General features: G+C 44.3%; 1 protein-coding gene across 1 annotated transcript in view; it reads left to right on the plus strand.

The window, feature by feature from the left end:
* The first annotated feature begins 537 nt into the window (after positions 1-537).
* The window catches only part of DSTYK (dual serine/threonine and tyrosine protein kinase), a 54,443-nt gene continuing 36,646 nt past the window's right edge, over positions 538-18,334 (plus strand). The window contains exon 1 of the mRNA XM_081112394.1: positions 538-793. Coding sequence (XP_080968520.1) covers positions 571-793 — 223 coding nt within the window. The 5' untranslated portion in view covers positions 538-570. The remainder of the gene's footprint in view (positions 794-18,334) is intronic.

The raw sequence follows: 18,334 nt of genomic DNA on the forward strand, positions 1-18,334 counted from the left end.
CTTCGAGGGTATTTTTACCCAGTTCCCCAGTATCTACTGTATCCAGAAATTCAGTCATTAGGGTAACCATGGAGATATTACTGGCTTCCGTCCTGTTTCCTTCCTTTTCTTTGCTATTAGAATCTTTCTATAAGGCACCCCGCTCCTGCTGGCGTCCGGGTCCTGCAGCTTCTCTCTCTGCTCAGAGACACTTACGCCGGGAGTAGGAACACTTTTTTAAGCGAGGAGAGCGTGTAAGCAGAAGAACCAGTAAGGTTCACACCAAAAGGGGATGAGTACCATTCACATTCAGCGGGTGTGGACTACAAGTCCCAGGAGACACCGCAGCCACGGCGCGTTCCAACGATCCTTCTTCCCTCACTCATCTGGATCGTGGAGATAAAGGTTCCGTCCGCGGCGCACTGCAGTATGGTCTGTTTTTAACCGCGGTGACGGAGTGCGGAGCCCGGACGGTTGCAGGCGGGGGCGTTAGGAGGCGGATTCCTCCTCCCTCCAGCACTGGGGGGCGGGGAGGAGGGAAGCCGGGCCAGCGGGCTGGGGACGGAGCCCCGAAGACAGCGGGCTGAGGCGATGGAGGGCGACGGGGTGCGGTGGGGGAGCGAGCCGCCGTCGGGTCCCGGCCCGGGCGGCGGCGGAATGATCCGGGACCTGTGCCGCAGCTTCAGCCGCTACCGCCGCTACCTGGGCCGGCTGCGGCAGAACCTGCGAGAAACCCAGAAGTTCTTCCGCGACCTCCAGGGCTCCCACAGTCACAGTTGCCCCTCCTCCCCCACCGAGGCCGGGCTGCAGGCCGGTAAGGAGGGCAGCCGCTAGGAGAGAGGGCCGAGCGGCCAGCGGGACGTGGACCGCACCCCTGCCCTGCAAAACAACTCCGGGGAGAGGTGGCCGGGACAAGGGCCGTGCGGCCGGGCCCGCGTGCCTGCGCCGTCCGCATCCCAGATGCCCGGGGCGGGCATCCCTCGGGCGGTGGGGAGAAGCGAAGGGGCGGCGCGGGCTTGGCTGGGGTTCTGGGGGCGGGAGGCGCCCGCAGGCTGGAGTTCCCGGAGCTGGAGCCTGGGGACCGGGCTGTGCGCGGGCGGGCGCGGAGGCCCGGTGTCGGGGAGGGCGGGGGTACCCCGAGGAGGGCGGGAAGTTGCTCCGTGCTGGGGGCTAAGCCCCTGTGGCTCCGAGTCCAGCTTTGGGATGCAGGGCTGGAGGAGGGGCTGGAGGCAGGGTGCCCCCGGGGCCTGAGGAAGCCGGCGAGCTATGGTGGATTGAGCGTGTGTTAGGCGTGTTTGAGTATGTGCGTGATAGGCGTGTTTGAGTATGTGCGTGATAGGCATGTTTGAGTATGCGTGTGATAGGCGTGTTTGAGTGTGTGTTAGGCGTGTTTGAGTATGTATGTTAGGCATGTTTGGGTATGTGTGTGATAGGCGTGTTTGAGTATGTGTATGATAGGCATGTTTGAGTATGTGTGTGATAGGCATGTTTGAGTGTGTGTTAGGCGTGTTTGAGTATGTGCGTGATAGGCGTGTTTGAGTATGCGTGTGATAGGCGTGTTTGAGTGTGTGTTAGGCGTGTTTGAGTATGTATGTTAGGCGTGTTTGGGTATGTGTGTGATAGGCGTGTTTGAGTGTGTGTTAGGCGTGTTTGAGTATGTATGTTAGGCATGTTTGGGTATGTGTGTGATAGGCGTGTTTGAGTATGTGTATGACAGGCATGTTTGAGTATGTGTGTGATAGGCATGTTTGAGTGTGTGTTAGGCGTGTTTGAGTATGCGTGTGATAGGCGTGTTTGAGTGTGTGTTAGGCGTGTTTGAGTATGCGTGTTAGGCGTGTTTGGGTATGTGTGTGATAGGCGTGTTTGAGTATGTGTGCGATAGGCGTGTTTGACTATGCATGTGATAGGCGTGTTTGAGTATGTGTGTGATAGGCATGTTTGAGTATGTGTGTGATAGGCATGTTTGAGTATGTGTGCGGTAGGCGTGTTTGAGTGTGTGTGATAGGCGTGTTTGAGTATGTGTGTGGTAGGCGTGTTTGAGTATGTGTGTGGTAGGCGTGTTTGAGTATGTGTGTGATAGGCGTGTTTGAGTATGCGTGTGATAGGCGTGTTTGAGTATGTGTGCGGTAGGCGTGTTTGAGTATGTGTGTGATAGGCATGTTTGAGTATGTGTGTGTTAGGCATGTTTGGGTATGTGTGTGATAGGCGTGTTTGGGTATGTGTGTGATAGGCGTGTTTGGGTATGTGTGTGATAGGCGTGTTTGAGTATGTGTGTGATAGGCATGTTTGAGTATGTGTGTGAAATGCTTTTGCACCAGTTGGGAGGCAACTTTGAAGTAAGGAATGGACTCATGGCCCTGTGGTCGCTAAAGGAAATAAGTGATAGTTGCTGGGTGGCAGCGACTTGACAGAGATGTTGCTGGTGCTTATGGTGAAGTTAGGGAAGGGATTGTTTTTGGCCCTGAGACTTCTTGACAGGATTCTCTCTGGGATGCGTTAGAGGCCTTATAAGCACTTAAAATTGTGCAGCATCTTCGCTCTTTCTCAGATTCTTGTTTCCTCTTAAACTGCTTGTTATTGGTGGGGAACTGGAGGGTTTGGTTTGTTAATGACTGTATCTAATTAGGAAATAACCTAGGTTGGAAGGGATCCCATAAAGACAGATACCTTGGGGACAACATAGCAAAGAAGTCAGTGGGGTTAATTCAGTGATTCACACTGAAGTATGTATTAGCATCAGATTGAAATGAAATATGTCCCCGGCTCTATCCCACAGATTGAATGAGTAGGTCTGGTGGGTGGGACCTAAGAATCTAAACATAAAAACATCTCTGGGGAACTGATACAAGTGTCAGCAAATACACTTTAAGAAAACACAAATTAGAGGCTGATAGCAGATTTGAACATGAGGCTCAGAATGGAACGAATTGTTAAACTCATCAGGGTTTGTGCACTGGGCCCTATATTTCCGAAGTTGCATGTTTATTATCCTAAATTTGTCTGAGACTCCAGAAACAGTAATAAAAATAAGATAGTAAGGCTGTGATAAGGCCCTTAACAATACTATAGTATTACATTTAATTAGCCTAGATGTAAATAAAAAGGTTTTTATTTTACTTCCTGGGATAAATGGGAGGAGGAGGATGACTTGTGTTAGGGAGGGGGAGTAACCCCCCTCCCCCTTTCTTTAGTTCCAGGGCTGGACTCATAATAAAATAATAAAATTGACACAAGACTAAATTAACAGGAGAAAAAAACAATTTAATAGGTACACATAGGAGAATAACAATATGATCAGATCATAAAATGAGGCTCGAAGTTATCCAATCGGGCACCTTTAAAAAAAAAATTCTCACCAGAGAATGTGTTTTATTGGTTTTTAGAGAGCGAAACATGAATCGGTTGCCTCCCATACGCTCCGATTGGAGATTGAACCCGAAACCTAGGTATGTACCCTGACCAGGAATCGAACCCGAAACCTTTTTCAACTGAGCCACCCAGCCAGGACCAACCAGGCACCTTTTTATACCTTGTAGCCAAAGAATCAAATGTGACACATTGACAGAACAAAGCAAGTTAGTGCTTATTAGAAAGGAATCTAAGCAAAGTTTGAAATTGAGTAGTAAGTTAGTGAAGGCAATACAAGGTCTGTTAATACAAGCTTTTGACTGGATTTTTTTTTTTCTAAATATATTTTATTGACTTTTTACAGAGAGGAAGGGAGAGGGATAGAGAGTTAGAAACATCGATGAGAGAGAAACATCGATCAGCTGCCTCCTGCACACTCCCTAATGGGGATGTGCCTGCAACCAAGGCACATGCCCTTGACCGGAATCGAACCTGGGACCCTTGAGTCCGCAGGCCGACGCTCAACCCACTGAGCCAAACTGGTTAGATCTTGACTGGGTTTTTTAAACTCTTGTGATAGATTGTCTCAGCCCTGTGGAGCTAGGAGGGTGCCTATCACATGGGGACAAAGAAGTTAGGGTTTTCTTCTTATACAGGCCCTTCCTTAAGTAACTTTGATTCACAATACTTAATCTGCCACCCCGGGCTGTCTTGGATTGGCCTGCCCAGGGCCCTGACACTAGCTGTGCTGAAATTGTGGTGTTGACATCTTATGCCCAGAGATGTTCTGAAAATGGAGCGATGGAGGGGACTGACTTCTGTGAGGCCATCAGAGAGCCCCTGGTGGGGAGGGCTGATGACTTCAGCGATGATCCCTGGAGTGCGTACTTTGACCCTCTCCCTTAGCAGTGCTTTCCCGTGGCTTTCCCTGCTCCGGGGTTTTCTTAGAGCTTATCTAATAAAACAGCGCGAAACAAAAGACCCTCTATTGCTGCTGTTTTATAACAACTATTTATTCTTGAATTACTATTGAAAAAAAAACCCACGGGAGTAGATACACCTCGGAGGAATGGAGGTTTTCAGGGTACCCTGGTTGGCTCTAGTTTTTATCCTTGAAAAGTCAGCTTAGGAATACAAAGGCACCTTTTGCATGCTGCCTCACTGGCTTTTCTAGTTGACTGCATGGCGAACCAATCTCAGCGTTTTTTAACTCTCTTCAGCCTCTGTCCACCCGGAGTGAAAGCGAAGAGAGGGTACAGGTGACAGCGCTGGGAGCAATTTGATTTTGTTCCATAAAATGCTTCGGTTCCTGTCAGCATGAGGGGTTTTATCTTTGGGGGGGAAATTAGTGAGGTAGCCCTTCTATGTATATTTTGGGGATGCCACTTCCCCAGCTGCGTAGGTAATTGTGTTAAAGGAGGAACCGCTCCTTACGAGACAAGTAGCTCTTGTTCTCTCCTTTCTACAGGCTCTCTTCGCAGGGTCATGTTCATTCAGAGACCATCTCAACTTTCTTTTGTGAGTGTGGGTTTCTAATTAGTAGGGACTTGGAATGTTAAGAGAAGGGTCACTAGATTTAAAAAAAAAAGTTTTTCTAGAAAAAGAGAAGGGGAGGGGGGGGGGGACGGACAGGCGTTGATGTGAAAGAGAAACATCAATTGGCTGCCTCCAGCACTCACCCTGACCAGGATTGAGCCCGTAACTTGGGCCTGTGCCCTGACCAGGACTCCAACCAGCGACTTTTCAGTGCACAGATGACACTCAACCAACTGAGCCACACTGGTCAGGGCGGGGCACTCAGTTTTTCGAACTGTCAATCTCTAGAACAGCGGTTCTCAACCTGTGGGTCGCAACCCCTTTGGGGGTCAAACGACCCTTTCACATGCGTCGCCTAAGACCATCAGAAAACACATCTATAATTACATATTGTTTTTGTGATTAATCACTATGCTTTAATTATGTTCAATTTGTAACAATGAAAATACATCCTGCATATCAGATATTTATATGACGATTCATAACAGTAGCAAAATTACAGTGATGAAGTAGCAACGAAAATAATTTTATGGTTGGGGGTCACCACAACATGAGGAACTGTATTACAGGGTCACGGCATTAGGAAGGTTGAGAACCGCTGCTCTAGAAGGTCTTAAGATCATATCAGGATGGGGCGTGCTTCTGTGTTGGATGTAGTATGGTCTTTGAGCAACTGAAGATCATGGATTCACTCTATTTTTATTATTTCACTTTTAACCACAAATTAGATGGGAAGGACCCCAAAATTATGCTTCCTTCTTACTTTTGACAGCTTTGCATTCACTGGAGGCAGTATACATATGGTGGTACAAACATAGGTTTACAGTTGCTCATACAGAAAATAATACAGTAATTAATAAATAATAATACAAGGATAAACTGTTTCACGTACTCACAACTGTAAGCTTGCTTTTGCCCCACCCTGTATATAATGCACATGATGTTTTAGAAGTTAAAAAAAATAGATGACATAGAACTCTAAAATGAGAGTAGCTTGGACCAGGGGTCCTCAAACTTTTTAAACAGGAGGCCAGTTCACTGTCCCTCAGACCGTTGGAGGGCCGGACTATAGTTTAAAAAAAAACTATGAACAAATTCCTATGCACACTGCGCATATCTTATTTTGAAGTAAAAAAACAAAACAGGAACAAATACAATATTTGTATTTGCATGTGGCCCCTGGGCCGTAGTTTGAGGACCCCTGGCTTGGACTGTAACAAAGAAAACTGAATTATAAGTGAAATTTCCTAATTGAGTTCCTCTGTGGCTTTCTTTTCACCTAACTATAGGGTAGGAGAGCTCCCCTATCCGTCAATTTTCCGCTGTCAGAAGGTTCAGAAGTAATGAGAGAAAGGCTTTGAGCACTTCTGAAAAAGGCAGATGGACTATTCCAAAGTAGCAAAGGGAAAACTGCTTTTCTTGTTTTTCCATCCGGTGGAGTTCCTCGCTATTGCAATGGATCCTAAGTCTCCCAGTTTTAAGAAGCCAGGATGACTCAAATGTGTCTGTTAATTGGAATGCTCCGGTGTCCTGCATTCCCTCAATCCTGACTCCCACTCCTATTGACTGAATGATCTTGGGCAGATCACAGCTCTGCTGGGCCAGTCTCCTCCTCAGGAAATGGGGATTATTATGGTAATAGCGCTCAGGGTTGTGGGGAGTTATATGTATTTAGAGCAGTGTCTGGTACTGCTAAGTACTTGCTATTATTCAATAAACTTTTGAGTGCCTGGTTTAGGGGATAAAGAGTCAAAGACATTGGCCTTGGCCTTGGATTAGTGGAAATCATTTTCCCTTTTATACTTTTCTCTTAAGGAAAAAAATACATATATATAATAATCAATGTTATCATGTACCTGTTTGTGTATGTTGGATGAGAGATGAAAAGGAAGACCTGAACTTGGTCCTCCAGAAGAGCATAATCTGATCTCAACCATATGCACACTTAATGCGTAAAGCAGAAAAATGGCAGAAAGCGGAGGCATTGTAGGCATCTTATGTGAGTTATGATTCTTTTTAGAGCTCTTTGCCTTTGGTTAGCCAACAGTTTGACTTCTCCTACATTCTTCACCCTCTTGTAGTCACAACTAGTATAAACTGGTTGCCAGAATTAAAAAGAAGAGGAAAAACACTAGTGCACTTATTTAAGCAGACATTTTTCTTGAACTCCTTAGACAGAAATTGGTGTGGATAATGAAGTTTAAGTGGCAGAGTGACATCTGGGAAAGGGACAGAAAGTCAGGAGAGAGGAGATTCTCTCCAGCCTGGATTTATAAAACTGCCCCCTGCATGGGTTGGGGGTGGGAGAAGTTGGGGTTGTGGGATGGAACAGAAAGAGGTGGGTTGGTGTGGTTTCTAGTAGTTTGCCATGGTCTGTGTAGAGGAGCTGCCTCAGCATTTCAATATAAGCAGAGATGGTGTAATTGATGCATTATTAGTTAAACAATATTATATTACCTTATATTACCTTAGGTGAAAAACCCTCTTTCTCCAAGTACATCTAAAACTTGCATTTTCTCTTTCAGTTTTCTTCCTGGATGGAAGCAGCATGTAGTGATCAGAAGCAAGCCCAAGCATTTGCATCAGACTTGGGTTCCTGTTCTAGTTCAGCCTCTTATTAACGGTGTGGCCTGGGGCAAGTTACTTAACCTATTTGAGTCTTGGTTTCTTCATATGTAAAATGGGAGTGGTACAGAATGCCACTTATTTTATTATTCCATCTATATGAAATGCCCAGAATAGGCCATTCATAAAAAGAGTAGACCAGTGATTGCCAGGGGATGGGGAGAGAAAAATGAGAAGTGACTGCTAATGAATATTGATTTCTTTGTGGGGAATGAAAATGTTCTGGAATTAGATAGTAGTGTTGGTTGCACAATTCAGTGATATGTGAATTATCTAAATAAATAAATGGGAGTGATAATGTCTGCCTCACAAAGTCATCATGACCTTTAAAGATATTATACATCAAAGCACTCAGTACAGGCATATAATTAGTGCTAAGTTTATTAGTGTGTGTGTGTGTGTGTGTGTGTGTGTGTGTAGTTGGTGAACAGTAGCTTAAGAAGTTGGAATATGATGGGTCAGGGGAAGAATAAGAGAAGCAGAAAGATACTAGTAGAATGTGGGACAGAGCAATTTTGAACCAGAACCAGATTTAGGCGCAGGTCTCTAAGCTCCAGTTCTGTTTCTGTGACTCCTCCCTTGTTCCTTCTGACCTGGCCATGGGAATATAAAATGCACCCTGGCAGGGGAGAGATCTTACTGCAAATGAGTCATCACCCAGGCTCCATAGCTTGTCATGGAACCATAATTTACCTCAGTTGAGACATTATTATCTGATTGAGTGAACATAAAGCGACACTACATATCCAAGCCTCTTCGTCCCATGTCCAGTCCCTAACATTTGCTGATCTTGCTACCTCCTTGCCTCTGGGAGGATATGGCCTCCCCAAACACAATGGCTTTTTGCACCCTTTCCCTTTACCACCTTTCCCCTTTCTAATCTGCCTTTCCCATGGCATAGGGCAGCCCACAACTGAAAAGGTTGGGATAGTTCTGCCTGCTCCTAAAAGACATTATTACCTTAAGATTATTATCATTTTCAATGTTTACTGATTTCATTGTGATTAATTCTTCAGCCTTGCAAGTAGTTTCAAAGAAAGCATAGATTTAAATAAAAACTCATTCTGGTCTTTACATTTTGTTCTGCTTTGTCCACTTTGCCAGCATGCTTTTTATTTCTTCATACTTCTGTTATCTGACTCACTAGGTTAAGGGAAAAAAACAATCTTCCTGCAGTAAATGTACTTCTCAAAAACGATCTTTTTAAAATAAAACCCTAAAAACATGTTATTGAAGTAAAGGCAAATATGAATTTCCCCTTATATCTGCTGCTCAATTCCTATAGGCTCAGCACATATCGATTATGCTTTTAATTATTTACTTCTTTGCATGATAGCTATGGATGTATTTATCTTATCCTTCTGACTAGATTGTGAACCCCTCAGGGTAAAGATTATTTTTACTCATCTTTGTATCCTACAATTTCTACCATAGTGCTTTGTGCATAACAGACATATCTTTTCAATTATTTCCATGGCTAGTAGACTTTGGAATGATGTTTCTACTTCAGAAAGGTTTTTCCCCCTAAAAGAAAATACTTTTTATAGATTTACCCCATTTTGCTCTTTGGGCCCCTACAAAAATAATGATGTGCATTTGATAGATGATTGACTAGGCTGGAGTGGCATTCTTTGCTAGTATCCCAGAGAACGGTTTTCATGTCCCACAGAATGAGTTGCATGCAGATATCCAGTATCAGAGCTTCGCCATGATATGGGAAGTAAATTCCTAATACTCATTCACTCAACAAACCTTTATTAATGCCTCATTGTACTGGGCGCAGGACACATAATGAATGGTGAACCACTGTCCAAGTAATTATATTATTCATTCCAAGTTGATGTTATGAAAGAAGGATTAGTGTTTCATCATGTTCCTTCTACTGGTTTTCTACAAATTGGTTACCTATTTAATTAACCATTAGCTGCCTTAGAGGAAGTAGGGATAAGGCATATGGGAAATTGTAAGATTAAATGGCATTGATAAAACAGGAGTTGACATGCTTTATTAACTTTCTGAAAGAATACAGGAAAATTAGCCCAAACTGTCTTTTTTTTTAATCCTTACCCGGGGATATTTTTCTACTGATATTTAGAGAGAGTGGGAGGGGGAGAGACACAGAGAAAGAAACACCAATGTGAGAGAGACACATTGACTGGTTGCCTCCTGCACGTGCCCTGACCAGGTCTTAGGCTGGGGAAAAGCCTGCAGCCGAGGTACATGCCCTTGACTGGAATTGAACCTGGAACCCTTCAGTCCGCAGGCTGTTGCTCCATCCACTGAGCCAAACTGGCCAGGACCCAAACTCTTTTATGGAGTAATTATAATTATCTTGTTTGTATGATTTAAAAGCAGTCTCACCCCGGGACTGCACCTGCAACCTAGGCATGCTGACCGGAATCAAACCCATGACCTTTCAGTGTATGAGACATGCTTCAACCAACCAGGCCACACTGGCCAGGGCTTGTGATGTTATTGTTAGAGTGTTTGTCATCTTCATATCTTTCTCAGAGGTTACTCACAAGGAAGCCAGTATGAAGAGTATGAGGTGTGTGGGCCGATGTGTTTTTTTTCTTAACAGTTTGTTTATTTTTTATTAAAATTAAAAAAATACTGATTTGAGAGGAGAGAGAGAAACATCAATTTGTTGTTCCACTTATTTATGCATTCATTGGTTGACTCTTGTATGTGTCATGACTAGGATTGAACCCACATATATAGTTTTAAAGAAAGCATGGATTTTGCATATTGGGATGACACTCTAACCAACTGAGCTACCCAGCCAGGACTTTCCTAACAGTTTTAAGACGTAAGGTAAAATTTGTTCCTTACTTCTTGTAGGACAATAGCTCACCTCTAGGATTAGTAGGTTTTGCTTCCTATATGGGAATCTGAATGCTGTCATTCATAAGAGCACAGAGGGTGAATCCATGTGGAAGATGTAGTTTTTCATTCCTTTTTAAAAAATATTTTTAAAAATTGATTTCAGAGAGGGAGAGAGAGAGATAGAAACACCAGTGATGAGAGAGAATCATCAATTGGCTGCCTCCTGCACGCCCCAACTGGGGATCGAGCCCGCAACGTGGACATATGGCCCGACCAAGAATTGAACCCTGACCTCCTGGTTCAAAGGTCGATGCTCAACCACTGAGCCACTCTGGCTGGGCCAATTTTTCGTTTTTGACCTTCCAAGGTCTGACTGGAGTCCCTGTGGGATTTCTAGTCTTAAGTTTAGTCCACCTCATGTTTGAAAATTTATTCTTTGCCAAATGGGGAGTCTGGTAATCTTGGGTATCCTGGAACTTGCCACCTTAACAGAGAGAACCAGGTGTAGCAGTGGCTGAGATATGTGCCCCCTTGCTTAGAGTTACAAACCAGCCATATATAATATTCCTCCAAAGTCCAAACCAAACCGAAGAAAAGTTGGCCAATGCGGTCGGGGGGGGGGGGGGGCGGGAGGGTGCGGCCCACTGGTGTCCCCGATGGCCCACAGCTGCAGTGCCTGCCGCATGGGGCGCAGTGGTGCCTGTTTCTGTCCCTTTAGTGGGCAGTGTGGTGGTTGGACGCATGCCCAGCCTGGTGCCCTGTGGCTGTGGGAACCTACGACTGCAATTCTCTTTGGAATTGGGCCTCTATAATGTGTTTCCGTTCCTTGCGGGGGTGGTTTCTGGGCAGGAACATGGGAAGTAGGACTTGAAGGTTGTTTTTCTTTTCACTTGTTTAACTAATAATGCATCAAAAACTATCCCAAAGAATCATGATAGGTCATGTAGTCATAAAAGCCTTTGATTTTATAATGAAAACCTCACATTTCTTTTAAAAAATACTTTATTCCTTTTCTTTAACTCAGATGTAAAGTAGGTCTAATTGTAGCTTCATCAGATTAAGAGTTTTTTTAAAAAATATATTTTTATTGATTTTTTTAGAGAGAGGAAGGGAGAGGGGTAGAGAGTTAGAAGCATCGATGAGAGAGAAACATCGATCAGCTGCCTCCTGCACACCTCCCACTGGGGATGTGCCCGTAACCAAGGCACATGCCCCTGACTGGAATCGAACCTGGGACCTTTCAGTCCGCAGGCTGATGCTCTATCCACTGAGCCAAACCGGTTAGGGCCAGATTAAGAGTTTTAATGCCTCATTTATGCTGGACAAGATTTTATCTTAGCGTATTTAACTTTTTCAGTCTATATAATGGGGAGAGAATTCTTTTTAATTGATTTTTTTTTTCTTAGAGAGAGGAAAAGAAGGAGGGAGGAGGTGGAGAAGGAGGAGGAGAGGAAGAGAGAGAAACTTCGATGTGAGAAACATCGATCGGCTGCCTTCTGTTTGTGTGCCTAGACTGAGGATCGAACCCACAACCTAGGTATGTGCTCTGACCAATTAGAACAGCGGTTCTCAACCTGTGGTCGCGACCCCTTTGGCGGTCAAACGACCCTTTCACAGGGGTCACCTAAGACCATCCTGCATATCAGATATTTACATTACGATTCATAACAGTAGCAGCATTACAGTTATGAAGTAGCAACGAAAATAATTTTATGGTTGGGGGTCACCACAACATGAGGAACTGTTTTAAAGGGCCAGAAGGTTGAGAACCACTGAATTAGAACCTGCCACGTTTTGGTGTAGAGGACAACACTCCAATTAACTGAGCCACACCAGCCAGGGCTCCCAGGATTTTTTTTTTTTTAATCAAGACAAACTTTTCAGAGCAGACTAAGGCCCTGTCATAAATATAGCTAGATTATAAGATTTATTTGAATAAAAACTTTATTTAAATTAGAGAGACAGTGACTGAACCAAAATGGAGTTTACTTTTTAGTAATATGCTGCACAACATAATCTAGCCTTAACTTTTAACATTATGGAGATATCTAGGTGCAAGGAAAGAATGTAGGGGAAACGGTATTCTTCCGGCATACAAGTGCCCCACTGTCGAAACCCATTTCAGTTTCTCCGGATTGAACCATTTCCTGCTCTGCTGGCTCTCATTCCAGGTGGTAATGGAGGCGTTCCACTGCTCCCCCTTGGGAACGTGGATTGTTGGTATAGAAGTGAGTTGCTAGCATCTGGTAAGAAGGGGGTCTGAGACCAGAAGAGGTGGAGATGTATTCCCCACTTCTGAGTAATCAGAGGCACCACTGTAGGCAGTCCAAGGTCCAGCTTCTTCTGGTGGGTTCTTGTTCTGTGAACTGGATAGTTGTAGGAACTTTTATCCAAGTGTCCTGACCTGGAGCATGAAGTTTGTCTCTACTGCTTAGCCTTGAGGATTTGGATTCTAAATGTGATCCTGAACTACTTAGATTAGTGCCTTGAACTCCCCTGACTGATCTGGCAGCAGCAAACCTTCACAGGAAGACTGAGGAGGCAGAAAGTAACGTGAAGGGCAAAAGTGCAGACAACAAAGAAACTTATTGTTTAAATTCTATTATTACCGTATTTAATGCATTTTTTTTTAACCTGCTGGGTTTGGTTTGTTTTGTCAAGTAAAATTCTATCTCTTGATGTCTTTCTCCTCTGAGATCCAGAACTGGGTCACTTTGCTAGGCATCCTTTTGGCTCATTTTTAAAATATTATTTTGAAACAATTTCAAACTGACATAAATCTTGCCAGATCAATACAAAGAGCTCTCCTACTACTTCATGCAGATTCCCCAGTTGTTAACATTTTATTGCATTGGCTCCATCACCCAATGGTGTCTACTCCTTTTCTGGGCAGTTTGAAAGCAAGCTCTAAGTAGGTTGTCTTATCTCCTAGAAATACTCCAGTGTACATACCAGCATACAATCCCACAAATCAGGATGTTAATATTGACTCACTGCTACCATCCAGTCCAGAGATCCCATTCAGATGTTGCCAACTGTTCCAATAATGTCTGTTTTTCTTTTTGATCCAGGGTCCTGTCCAGGAGTATATGTTGCATTAGTTGTCATGTCTCTCCTTCTCCAGGCCTTTATTATATCTTTGATAGGTTTAAAGAGTTGGTTTTACTTTGTGTAGGATGACCCTCCGCATGGATCTATCTGTTGTTACCTCATGATCAGACTTGGGTCATGAGCTCTTAGCAGGTTTAGGCACAGAAATGATGTGGTGTGCATGGTGTCAGCCCACCTGACTCCTGGAGACATTAAGCTTGATCCTTGGTCATGTTACTGTCCTCTAGGTTTTCACCTTAAAGTCACCATTTTCCCCTTTGTGGTCAATTAAATTTTTTAAAAAAATTTCTTTGCCCTAATCACCCAGGCTTTGGACAACTAGGAACCATCCCGAGACCACACCTTGCTGAATTTATTGAAACTATCCAATCCTAAACCTGCTCAGCTTAACCCCCCCCCTTCCCTCCGCCCCCCCCCCCCCCCCCCCCCCCCGCCGCACCAGCCTGGTTGTCCCCAACTGCCCCCCCTGCTGGCCTGCTTGCCCCCAACTGCCCCTCCCCTCACCAGCTTGGTCACCCCTCACAGCCCCCCCTGCTGGCCTGGTCGCCCCTCACTGCCCCCCTCTGCTGGCCTGGTTGCCCCTCACTGCCCCCCCTGCCAGCCTGGTTGCCCTATGCAGCCTGCTGCTCAGTCCTTTGGTCGTCCCTCACTGCCTCCCTGCCGTCCTGGTCGCCCCACACAGCCTGCTGCTCAGTCGTTTGGTTGTCCCTCACTAACCCCCCGCTGGCCTTGTTGCCCCACTCAGCCTGTTCGGTCATCTGTTTGGTTGTTTCGGATGTGACGGCCCCTGGCTCTTTATATATATAGACTAGAGGCCCGGTGCACAAAAATTTGTCACTCGGATGGGTCCCTCAGCCCAGCCTGTGCCCTCTTGCTGTTTGGTGCCCCTCGAGGGCCCCTTCCCCTGGCTGCTGGCACCAGTTTTCCTCCGGCACCCGGAACCGAGGCCTTCACTCTTTGCGGGAGGGGCCGGCATGGCGGGTGAGGGGCTTAGCTCCTCACTCGCCGCGCGTGGGCCCCGGGAGCGTGGCGGAGGCTGGCGCGGCAGTCTTCCCTCTTTGCTCTTTGCTCACCACCCCGGCCTTCACTTGCTGCTTCTGCCCGGGGCCAGCCGGCTTTGCTCCGTTGCTTGGCACCTACATATGCAAATTAACTGCCATCTTTGTTGGCGGTTAACCACCATCTTTTTTGGCAGTTAATTTGCATATCGCCCTGATTAGCCCATGGGAAGTGTAGCGAAGGTACGGTCAATTACCCTTTTTGTCTTTTATTAGATAGGATTATAGATAGATAGATAGATAGATAGATAGATAGATAGATGGCACTGAATCTCCCAATGCCAGCGACTCATCTAAGACTCCAGTTCTTTTACCACAGTATTAAAGCTCTAATTTGGTTTTTGGTTTCTTAAAGAAAAGACTTAAATAATAAAAAGGGGAGCTGGATACATTGTTTTGGATTCAGAAACCATATTTAAAGTATGAAGTTTGTTACTAGTAAATCTGTACCTTTCCTTCAAATTTACCCAAATTAGCCTAATTCTTCTCCATTCTTTTTTTTCTTTTTTTAAAATATATTTTATTGATTTTTTACAGAGAGGAAGGGAGAGAGATAGAGAGTTAGAAACATCGATGAGAGAGAAACATCGATCAGCTGCCTCCTGCACATCTCCTACTGGGGATGTGCCCGCAACCCAGGTACATGCCCTTGACTGGAATTGAACCTAGGACCTTTCAGTCCGCAGGCCGACGCTCTATCCACTGAGCCAAACCGGTTTCGGCTCTTCTCCATTCTTGACACTTCCCAATATCTGTCCCCACCCCATACTCCAAATGAAAATTTCCATCCAGTCGATTAATTTTTTGTGGGGAGGTGTTCTAAGATTTCACTGATAATCCCGTTCCTGTTATACCACCAGATGTAGCATCTACTTGGTCTACTTGACAACTGCCATCTGCCTCAGTGGTGGTTATTATACTTATCATGCCTTCTGTATCTCTTAGTTATCATGCCTTCTGTATCTCTTAGTTATCATGCCTTCTGTATCTCTTAGTTATTATGCCTTCTGTATCTCTTAGTTATCATGCCTTCTGTATCTCTTAGTACGTATTCAGTGTTGAGGAAGAGCTCTCCTTTTCCTTTGTTTATCTATTTATATCAGTCTTCACTTGAGAGTTTTTTCAATGGATTTTAATCTGTTATCAATTAAAAATTTTTTTAAGCTTATGTTCTCTGTGAGCCCAGTTTGAGCTTGCTCCTGTGATCATTCTTACTGGTTACTAGTTATAAGACGCTGCCTTCCAAATGACAGAAACTAAGCCCTTGGTGAAGCATGGGGTCCTTCGAGGAGCCACTTCCATCTCTGCATCTTGTAAATCCAGCCTCAGCTGCCAGCTGCCGTTGTGCTCCCTCTGCAGCATGCCCAGCCTCAGGAGCAGTTTCACCCAGAAAGGAGCTTGTCAGCAGGCTGCTGAGTGTGTCTCTCCTTTTCTCATGGTTTCCAGAGGCTATCGAGCTGGGGGCAGAGGCGCGTTCTCCTCCCTGGTGCCAGGACAGCCTGTTTCTTTAAGACTATCAGAGATGCCCATCAGGTAGGAGGACTTCAGTGACATTTCTACCAGCTTGACTTTTCAGTTTTCCATACAAGCTTGAATTCTTGAGTACATTTCAATCTCTAATCTCTAAAAACCATCCCTTTCAACCAAAATATCATGTACTGTTTGGTCCTGAAGTTTCTGAAAACCAGACTACCTACGCATGTGTTTTCCTTAAAGGGGATGCTTACTCTTATTCAGAATCCTTTAAATTTAGCTGAAGGTCAGAGAGCTTGTTTGGGAATGATAAATGTTTCTTAGCAGAATTATTTTTCTCTCAGCTCCTGGGATTTTTGTAGCTCAATACTTTGAAACTTGTAGGAGAATTGGTTGTAGTAGAAAGACTATAAGCTTCATTTCTCAACTTAGGATTTATCCTTTACTCTTGGCACATGTAATTAAGAAATAAAACACTAATTATTTGTGGAAATGTATATTTGTGTTACTGATTACTTTAGTGAATTATAAAATCCTTTATATTTTCATTCACTTTCAGAGAGAACTGTACGTTTAATGTTAAAAGTGAGGTAAAAAAAAAAACTTGACTGAAGGAGGAAATCCTTGTGGACCAGGAACAAAGATTGCAGTAGGAACTGTTGAGATCTGAATGAACTCTGAAGGCCCATGAGTTCAATAGTATGGGGCAAAGGCAGAGTCCCATTTCATTCACTTCATTGAATGCCTTCCTAGCTTGGCCATAGACTACAACTTACCCTGGCCTTCACTCACCTCTTGAATGTAATACTGATTAGGATAGAAAACTGGCAAGGAGAGTGGTAAACTCCATTGCCCTTACTCCAAAACACTTTAAAGTACCTATTCTAATGGGCAGTAGAGACATAAAAGGCCATTAGTATTCCTTCTCTCCAGTTCTTTCTTTTTAGAATAGTCTTACCCTCAAACCCAAAGGATAATACACACCAACTGGTAAGAGGAGCATTAAAATTTTTCTGAAAAGCACCTGCAGACTCTTACAGGAAAAAGACTCTAGTGACCTTAGGATAACAATAATTAAAAAAAATATACACCAGCTAATAGTAATACTGTGTTTTCCCCCCAAGCTTTATTTCTGGTTTTGGGCAATTTTCATAGTGACTGTCCGTCTGCTTTAAATTGGGTTCGGGGCAGTTTTCATGGTGGCTCTGTCAGTCTGCTTACATTGGGGTTCTACAGTTACTAAGTTGTGTTTTATGCAGATTGGGAAAACGTGGTAGAGGGGGTAGGGGAGGAAATATCTATTCTGTTAGGGTCTCGAAGCTGGGCCTAAGACTTAAATTGATGTAGGACATATTAACAGGAGAAAAGCATATTCATCTTATTAAATATTCCTTGTATTTGGGGGTCCTCACAAGAGAATGAAGACCCAAAGAAACGGAGTTGAACATTTACTGAATTGGATAAACAGAAGTAAATTTGAAAACATGACAAGACACAGGGGCTTGGGCTAGGGCAGTTAATGGTGGAAAAGTAGGAAGACAAAGGGTGGTTTAACAAGGCTTATTTGTACAGATTTTTCATGGCCTTGACTCCTGGTCCCTGGTGATAAGGATGTTGCTTTCCTTCTGGTATAAGGACATCTGCCAGATGGGGTTTTTATCTCCTGCTTTCAGGAAGAAAAAGGGGAGGTCAGAGCGCTCTTCTTAAACCTGCTGTGTGCCAAGTACCTTCAGTTCAAAATAATCCTTATGCCAAAGTAGCATATTTTGGGATGGCATATTCTGCCACCCTTCAGGGGTATTGTCTACTACTAAGTAATAATCTGGTAAAGTGGTTCAGAACCAGTCTCCCAGAATGTGGCACTTTGGCAAGTGAACTATTTTGAGCTGAAGACAATGAAGGTCCAACGACATAGAGCTTTTTTTAACCTACCCCTTAACTGTCTAGAAGAATTTAAATAGAGGGCCTGGTCTATGAAGAGAACTATCACACTGTTAGCCACAAAGAGCATGGGTAGGTGTAGTGCTCTGGGGAAGCTTGGCAGGGACTGGAGACTGAAGTCCTCTCTGAGTTCCATTATCTCTGAATGGCCTGGCAAACATTTGTTTACCAAACTTTTGCTCTTTCCATCCTCCTAAAAATGCCTTCCTGACCTTTGCAGTCCCAGACCTTATCTCAGTAAGGCAAATAAATCTCAATTGCTGACTGCCTGTGAGTCTCATATTCTTATGGGGGTCCTGTACTCATAGGCAATTACTCCTGTTAATGTGTCTTACACTAATTTGATTGTTAGACCAGCCAAAGAATCTAGAAGGGTAGAAGGAAAAGTTTTCCTCCCCTACACTGGTCCCCTGAGACCTAGGTATAGCTCCTGTACT

This window comes from Myotis nattereri (assembly GCF_964212035.1).
Source record: "Myotis nattereri genome assembly, chromosome: 18".
NCBI lineage: Eukaryota > Metazoa > Chordata > Mammalia > Chiroptera > Vespertilionidae > Myotis > Myotis nattereri.